Source organism: Bos javanicus, chromosome 7 (genome assembly GCF_032452875.1).
Source record: "Bos javanicus breed banteng chromosome 7, ARS-OSU_banteng_1.0, whole genome shotgun sequence".
Lineage (NCBI taxonomy): Eukaryota > Metazoa > Chordata > Mammalia > Artiodactyla > Bovidae > Bos > Bos javanicus.
Window position 1 is genome coordinate 12,737,407 of NC_083874.1, and position 8,897 is coordinate 12,746,303.

Genomic DNA, 8,897 nt, shown 5'->3' on the forward strand with positions numbered 1-8,897 from the left:
TTTCAAAATGCGGCTATTTCTTTTCTTTGGTTCCTTTAAAATCTTCATAACAGACCTAAATTCACACATGAGACATGCTTTGTATCGTGGATATGGCTTACCTTAATTTTTTCCCAGGGTTTTTCTCCAAATCTTCAGTGTCATGATCTTGTTGTTTTGCCGCTGAAATGCAGAAACAGAAAAATGTCCCAAAGTATTAGAAATTAAAGAAAAATTCATTGGATTTCAGGTCCATGATGAACTCTGACTCTGCCCAGTTTCTGTTTCTTTCTTTTTCTCCCCCACCATGTTGTGTAGCTTGTGGGATATTACTTCCTGAGCCAGGGATTGAACCCAGGCCAGAGTGGTGAAAGAGTCAAGTCCTAACTTTTGGACTGCAGGAGACTTGCCCTTTTTTCCCCTCATAGTTTCTTTACCAATGCATTCTCTTTCCATATTCCAAATCTTTGAACACTACAGACAGATAACACTTGTTCTGTAGGACTTTTGTCATTCTTACCTACTGATGCCAGATTCCTGATGTTTTCCAACATCACATCTCTGTAGAGTTTCTTCTGTGAGGAATCCAGTAAAACCCACTCATCCTGGGTAAAATTCACAGCCACATCCTCAAAGACCAATGAGTCCTAAAACACCCAAAATATGCACACAGTGAGATACATGAGACTGAAATGCTAGACATCTATGTGTGTGTATGTGCTTAGTCACTCAGTCGTGTCCAACTCTTTGCGACCCCATGGACTGCAATCCACAAGGCTCCTGTGTCCTTGGGGATTCTCCAGGCAAGAACACTGGAGTGAGCTGCCATGCCCTCCTACTCCATTTATAAATGCTATGCAGCTTACATATGATTCTGTTATTCTATGATTTCATCATGAGACACCTACACTCCACACTTCCTCAATAATGGAATAGCATCATGAAGAAATGAAATTATTTATACATCATTTCTGTGGTCACAGTATTGCTTATATCACAATCATGGCCAAGCCAGAGAATGGAGGGTAATGACAGAAATCCTTTACAAATGAAACAAATACAATATTAGAAACACTGATTTCCTGTGAAAAAATTCTTCCATCTTCTTCCTTATGATCTACAATTTACAGTACCACATGGGGCAGATGATCAACACTGCATAGTTTTTCAATGAATAAAAACCCAGTAAAAAACTGGAAAGCCTTTTCTAGTCATATGACCTAACATCAGAGGCCAGGTGACCAGTATAACTTAGACTTTGAACAAAGTCCAGGTGTCCACACTGACCCAACGTCCTCCAGGTTTTTAGAAAAAAATCACCTGCAGCTGCCTGAATATAAATATTCTTCTGAAGAAACACTACCTTTAAGTTGGCTGATAATAATCACAGAATCTGCTTTTCTCTTCTCTCTACATAATAAAACTTGATGTAGATAGCAAGGGACTTCAACCTTAGACCTTAGAGATGAAGAATCACTAACAATATGTTAGACCACAAAATTCACTCTACTCAAGTGCCTCTGGGCACTTCCAGCCAAATTTTAAACACACAGTGCAATTACACACCAGAAACACTCTTTCTCATCACACACTAACAGTATACCCTGGGCCTTACTGCCTTTAAGCACAGGTTAAGAGCTACAGCTACATCAACGTCCATAATACTTTGAGGATAAATTTTCCTGTGATCATAAAATATGAGGGTATCATCATTGGCTTCCTCCAAAAGAACATAAAGCTTCCATCCTGCAATTTCAAGAACAAGTGTTTCGTCAGCAACCACTATAACCACTGCTAGGCATAAATCTAGTCTATGGTCTGTGAATTTAAATGTTGTGATTCTCCATCTCACAAGAAGAGAATGAAAAAACATGAAATAAAGAACCATAAGAGCACAACCTGAAAAGTCAAGCTGGAGCCCTAATCTGGGAAAAAGAAAAGAAAGGCATTTAAAAAATATTCCTCAAATATTTTGCTCTAAAGGCCTGTACCCCAAAACACCTGTTTCACTAGAGTCTAACACAAAGATTAAAAATACCAAAAACACAGAACAAAATATTCATGAACCTAGCATGAAATTTTTTAATGGAATATTTCAGGTACAGCTAATGAAAATCACTAAAGAAAAAGAGAGACAGAAATCACAAGCACTGACGTTTTCCTAACGTTAATGACAGACAACATCTGTAGATCCAGAAGCTCAGTGAACAAAAAATGAAAACAACTAAAACGGAGACCAATGCATGTTATATTCAACATAAAGAAAAAAGCAAAAGCAAAGAGAAAATAATGTAAAAAGCCAGAGGCACACTTTTATGTATAGGAAAAGACTAGAATCAGATTGCACTTCCTTCTGGGACAAAACATAAACTAAAGCAAGAACCAAGTTGACTGAAATATTAAATGATTTCATATTTTAAAAAATTGCTAGAATTTTGTTAGCAAGCAAAATTAGGAAAAATTAAGAATACAAAGCCATTTTGAGAAAAAAGTTGATGGAATTAGTCATTAATATAACAAGTTTGAAAGATACCTTTGAAAATTCATTAGAAATGGGTATTTGCTGGTGGTCAGCGGTTGAGAATCCACCTGCCAATGCAGTGGACACGAGTTTGATCCCTGCTTTAGGAACAGCCCACAGACAAAGTGGCAACTAAGTCAATGGGTCACAAGTAGTGACTCCGATCTCCAGAGCCTTAGAGCCAGAACTACTGAGCCAGCATACTGCTACTACTGAAGCTCTTGCCCATAGAATTGATGCTATGGGCATCAATAGACAACTGCTCACCGCAACTAGAGACTGGCTCTCTCTTACTGAAACTAGAGAAAGCCTGCGTGCAGCAAGGAAGACCCAGGATAGCCATAAATAAATCTTTAAGAAAAAATTCAAAAACAAAAGAAAAAATTCATTGGAAAGAATATAAATTATGCAGGGGGACTAAAAGTGGCATTCTTGTTGTTGTTCAGCTACAAGTTGATAAACATGTAGTCATTATGACTAAAAGAGAAGATAGAAGTGACTAGTATAAGGAAGACACACAGGGAAAATGAAAATTTAAAAGACTTAGTAAAATCAGGCATCCGTTTATCATCACAAACAAGAAATAGAGGCAACTTCTACTTCCTAAGAAAGAGCATGTTCCTGAATTCTGTACATAAATTCAAATAGTCATTCTGTGGCACATAACTGTGTCTGTGAAACATTTGAAAGATACTCCAACAACAGATAACTCTTGGTTAAGGGGACATATTCAGAGTCTTCCCTGGTAGCCTAGTGTTTAAGAATCTGCCTTGCAATGCAAGGGATGCAGGTAAGAATGCTGCTCTAGGAATTAAAGTCCTGCACATCCTGGGGCAACCAAGCCTGCGTGCTTTAGAGCCCCTGCTCAATAACAAGACAGGTTCATGTGCCTGAACTACAGAAAAATACAGAACAAAAGTCAGCAAGCTGCAGCAAAGATCCAGAGCAGTCAACATAAAAATGATGAGAATAATAATAATCTGGAAAATAAAAATTTGAAACTTCAAAAACAACAGGGTAAGACTTATCCTAATATTGGAAGAAAGTCAGTATCTTCCTAGAGAGCCACATTGAAATTGGACAAAGAAAAGGAAAGGCAATTCAAATGAAAATAAACTTGTTTTAACAAATAGAGCAAGAATTAATAGATATTCACAAACACACAAAATGAATAAAATGAATGTTGACACAGGACTTACATATTTTACCAGAAAAACCCTCAAAACCATTACAGATCTAAGTGTACAGTACACAAATAATAACCTCCTGCAAAATTTCACAGAAAGAAATTGAAATTAAGTTGTCTTGGCTTTGATGAATAATTTTCAAACAACAAACACAAAGCCTATGAAAGAAAATAAGTATAATTTCACTTCATTAATAGAAAATGCCTCCTCTGAGAAAAAGAGTGTTAAGAGAATGATAAGCCAAGTCACAGGATAGGAGAAAATATTTGCAAATCACTTATGTGATAAATAGGGCTTCATGGTAGCTCAGCTGGTAAAGAGTCTGCCTGCAATGCAGGAGACCCTGGTTCGATTCCTGGGTCGGGAAGATTCCCTGGAGACGGGATAGCTACTCATTTCAGTATTCTTGCCTGGAGAATCTGCATGGACAGAGGAGCCTGGTGGGCTGCAGTCCATAGGGTCACAAAGAGTCAGACACGACCGAGCAACTAAGCACAGCACCACACATGTGATAAATGACTAGTATTCAAAATAACCTCACAACTATGAAAACTCAACAGTAAGAAGATAAAATAATCCAATTAACAATGGGCAAATGATCTCAACAGTTGACCAAAAAGCATATACAGAAGGGAAATAGGAAATATGAAAACAAGCTGAACATCAAATGTCAATTGGAAACTGCAAATAAAACAATAAACTGTCACTACACAGTCATGACTATCAAGAAAAATACTCAGAATACCAATTAGATGTGAAGATCATTTCATTCACTGTTGTTGCTGTTCAGTCGCTAGGTGGAGACTGTGAGTCCCATGCTCTGTAACCCCCAAAGACTGTACTATTCCAGGCTCCATAGGGGTGCTCCAGGCAAGAATACTAGAGTGTTTTGCCATTTCCTTCTCCATGGAATCTTCCCAGAGCAGGGATCCAACTGGAGGCTCCTGAATTGGCAAGGGGATTTACTGCTGAGGAAAATGGAATTTGATACCCCTATTAAGTAAGACTGGAGAAGGCAATGGCACCCCACTCCAGTACTCTTGCCTGGAAAATTTCATGGATGGAGGAGCCTGGAAGGCTGCAGTCCATGGGGTTGCTGAGGGTCGGATACGACTGAGCGACTTCCCTTTCACTTTTTACTTTCATGCATTGGAGAAGGAAATGGCAACCCACTCCAGTGTTCTTGCCTGGAGAATCCCAGGGACGGGGGAGCCTGGTGGGCTGCCATCTATGGGGTCGCACAGAGTCGGACACGACTGAAGTGACTTAGCAGTAGCAGCAGTATCAAGGAAGACAGCAGCATTCTTTGAAAACAACATATACTAAGTACTTAAGACCCAGCAATACCACTCCTTGTTATTTGCTGAAATGAGTACAACTCTTGTATTCACACAAAATTCATACACAAATAGTTGTATGGGGCCCAAGGAGCAGAAGTTAACAGATAAGCAACAAATCCTGCAAGAGTCAAATAATCAGTGGTACATTCATACAATCAAATACTGTTCACTAATGAAAAGGAATGAAGTGTTAATATCAAACTATGAAAACACATGAAGGAAACATGTATTAAAACTGTATTGCAAAAACAAAACAAAACAAAACAAAAAAAAACTTTATTGCAACCTGAAAGGAGCCAATCTGAAAAAGCTAGAAACTGTATGATTCTGAGTATACGAAGGCCTTCAAGTACTTCCCCTTGCAGGCTACAAGGGGCCTTGCTGATGCTACATCACTTCAGTCGTGTCCAACTCTGTGCGACCCCATAGACGGCAGCCCACCAGGCTCCTGTGTCCCTGGGAGTCTCCAGGCAAGAACACTGGAGCGGGTTGTCATTTCTTTTTCCAATGCATGCATGGATGCTAAGTCGCTTCAGTTGTGGCCAACTCTGTGCAACTCTATGGACATCAGCCCACCAGGCTCCTCTGTCCACAGGATTCTCTAGGCAAGAATACTGGAGTGGGTTGCCATTTCCTTCTCCTCCAAGGGGCCTTAGCCGGGCCCTTAGGCTGAAGACAATGAACCCAGGCTCTGCTCCCCACTACAGGTACTCTACACCACCACTAAAACGTTAAACACACAAATCTTGTTTGACCAATTCACCATGTACAAGCCATGTCTACTACTTCACCCAGAAAACCACAAATAACTTCCTTTCATAAAAATATATGTCAATCATTATTTTCAACACAAGTAATCCTACTTGAATACTTTTTGTCTGCAACTGTAAATCCTGGAATGCCTTGGAAATGGACCAAAACTAGAGTGCCCCCCGCCCCCATGATTTCACCATACTCACTCAGGGAATGAAACAAAGTGAAACAAATGGAATGTAAGAATGGACTATTTCCCAAAGACATTCCCATCTTAAGTCTTCGGAAATATTGTATACAGTTCGTTAAGCTCCATTAATTAAATATATCTTACAGTATATAAAAAATAAACAAATAAATGAGTAGATCTTCTGAAGGGGACTCAAAGGGTAGTTCATCAATAAAAGTTTCAAAAAAGAAAGGAAAATCTTCATGAAAGGATTTCCTATGGAGTATCTGTTCCCAGTTTAAAAAAATTGGGCGAAAAATGGCTATTAGACAACGAATTTACTGGCGGTTACTCTCGGCTTTCCGCTAAGGTAAAATACCTACGGATGTCTCCCCCGCACCCCGGAAAAATGCCATCCAAGACTGAGCAAATAGGATAAAAAGTTAAAATATTGCGTTTGTTTGAAATGCACCACAGAGACGAATAGTTGACCATTTCAATCGGAATTTTGGGAATGAGGGGAACGACCTGGAAGTTTAATGATTACTGCCAATCATAAAAAGGGCTTCCCTGATGGCTCATTGGCAAAAATACCGCCGGCCAACGCAGAAGACGCAGGTTCCATCACTGGCGGTAAAACATCCCCTGGATAGCAACCCCGTCCAATATTCTTGCCTGGAAAACTCCACGGAGAGAGGAGCCAGGGCGGGCAACAGTAGTCCATGGGGTCCCAAAGCATCGGACACGATTGAGAAACTAAAAAACAACAAAGAGCTACTAACTGGTATTAAGGTCTTTGAGATCCCGCTTCCCAAATCTTTGGAAAAATCAGAGGACACCGGGTGCCTGCAGAGTAAAAAGGCAGCCTGGGAGCCCTCTGCTGCTGCCGCTAAGTCGCTTCAGTCGTGTCCGACTCTGTGCGACCCCATAGACGGCAGCCCACCAGGCTCCCCTGTCCCTGGGATTCTCCAGGCAAGAACACTGGAGTGGGTAGCCCTCAGACAACATCTAATCCTACGACCTGACCCTGGAGAACGAGTTGCGATTGTCCCCTGTAGACCATGCACGTGGTAACACAATCTTGGGAAGAAGAGGGGCTGCGCGCGAAGAGCCGCCGATAGAGCCTCCAGGGCCGAAGTTCCGGCGCACAGTGCCGGGACCAAACGCCCAGGTCCCGGCTGCCGGGCCATCCATCCCCCCGCTGCAAGCCGGCGGGGACTGAGATCCGAGTGGCACCCCAGACCCAGCGTATCCACAGACTCCGGCGGTGACCCCGAGGTGCCGGATCAAACCGTGGCCGGGTTCGGACGGTAGCGACCAGTCCCACCTAGCTGTCGGTAACCCAGTCAGCGGACTCACCATTTCAAGTTGCTTGGAAGTTACTTTGAATCCCTCCCTAGAGCTCCAAAGACTTGCGCAGATCGCAGGGCTTCTGAACGTAAGAGGGACCAAAAGGGTGAAACCGGAAAGACACCGGTCTTTCTCCGCAGGGGGAGAAAGGAAGTCCCGGCATTGGCGCAGAATTGCCCCGCCCACCTGCCGCATCGGCCTCCTGGCTGGACAGATTCCAGTGTCCCGCCTCTTCCTCCTGAGTGACAACCTGTGGGAGGTGGGATTGGACCTCCGTTGGCCCGTTGCTTGTGCTTGGATAAAGAATTGTTTTGGGGTCTAGGATACCCGATTCCGTTTCAAGATGGAGCAAGTACAGATAAGATGGTGGCCCTGGCCAGTCCTGCCTGGAACAAACGGGTCATAGGTCCTCCCGGGGTCAAGGGCTTGGTGTAAAATTGTGTGGCCAGGCATGGAACTGTGCTTCTTAAGAAAGTCAGACACTGAAATGTGAACTCACCGTCTCTAATACAGGGGTCGCCTCCATTTTCATCTTTGGTCCTAAGGAGGGCTGAGCTTTCCACCTATCCCTGCCCCAGCCCCACTCATTAGGTCCTGAAGCTCAAGAATCCCTTGGCTCTGGTTGGAGGCCTGAATCACTCAGCCTTACCTGGGTGCCAGCACGAACCTCAGTCAAACCACAGCCTGTGAGGTGTCTTCATTAACTTCTCGGGTGTACGTTTTATGCAGAATGAAATTTTATTGACTAAGTTATTAATTTGTTAATTTTATTCCAGTGTAGCTGATCTACAATGGTGTGCGAGCCTCAGTAGAATAGCAGGTGAGTCAGTCACATATTTATATATGTCGTAGTTTGGTCACTAAGTCGTATATGAAACTTTTGTGACCCTATGGCCTGTAGTTCACCAGGCTTCCCTGTCCATGGGATTTCCCAGGCATAACTTGACTGTGGAGATTGTTGTATGTATCTCCAAATATATTAAAAGCATAAAAATGATTAATTAATGGGTGCCTTCTACTGGCGGGGTGGCCTGTAATACTCTCCAGGTATATTCCAATTGACAGTATCATTTCTTGTTTTTATTCTATTATGGGAAATAGGAATACAGTTACCTTACATATATTTTAACTGTTGACATTACAATATTTTGTTGGTACACAGACGGTTTCAAAAATTAATCACTCAATCTAAGAAATAATTGGAATAACTTATTCAAGACAGATTTGAGGATTATAATCTGGGAAGAGCATCTCAGATAGCTCAGTGTAGGAGGAGTTGCAGAGGACAGCAGAAGCAATCCAGGCCTGGGAAAACTGTTAAAGAACCAGAAGTGCCTGGCAGGGATACATCCCAGGGCAGCCGCAGAAATGGCTCCACTGAGCAGCCATCCTCCTGCAGCTTGTCACTCAGGCACAAAGGGGTGGGGTACTGAAATCTACATAGCCAGGAGGCCAGGAAGGCAAGTGGAAAGGTCCACTGGCCAGTTTCTAGTTGCCATCCTGCGTGGGTGGGTTTTGCTAATACTTGTGGGTTCCCGGTAGTTCTTGAGTATCTTCTGTGACTTGTGTTTGTCTTCAGAGTCTTTAGGAGGGACTCA

At 42.3% G+C, this 8,897-nt stretch overlaps 1 protein-coding gene across 2 annotated transcripts in view; it reads right to left on the reverse strand.

Moving 5' to 3' along the window:
- The window catches only part of LOC133250602 (zinc finger protein 709-like), a 44,337-nt gene extending 36,207 nt beyond the window's left edge, over positions 1 to 8,130 (reverse strand). For both annotated transcript variants that reach the window (XM_061422021.1, XM_061422020.1), the window contains exons 1-3: positions 7,309 to 8,130; positions 500 to 626; positions 102 to 162 (exon numbers count right to left, since the gene is read on the reverse strand). In XM_061422021.1, coding sequence (XP_061278005.1) covers positions 102 to 162; positions 500 to 626; positions 7,309 to 7,494 — 374 coding nt within the window. In that variant the 5' untranslated portion in view covers positions 7,495 to 8,130. The remainder of the gene's footprint in view (positions 1 to 101; positions 163 to 499; positions 627 to 7,308) is intronic.
- Positions 8,131 to 8,897: the final 767 nt, after the last annotated feature.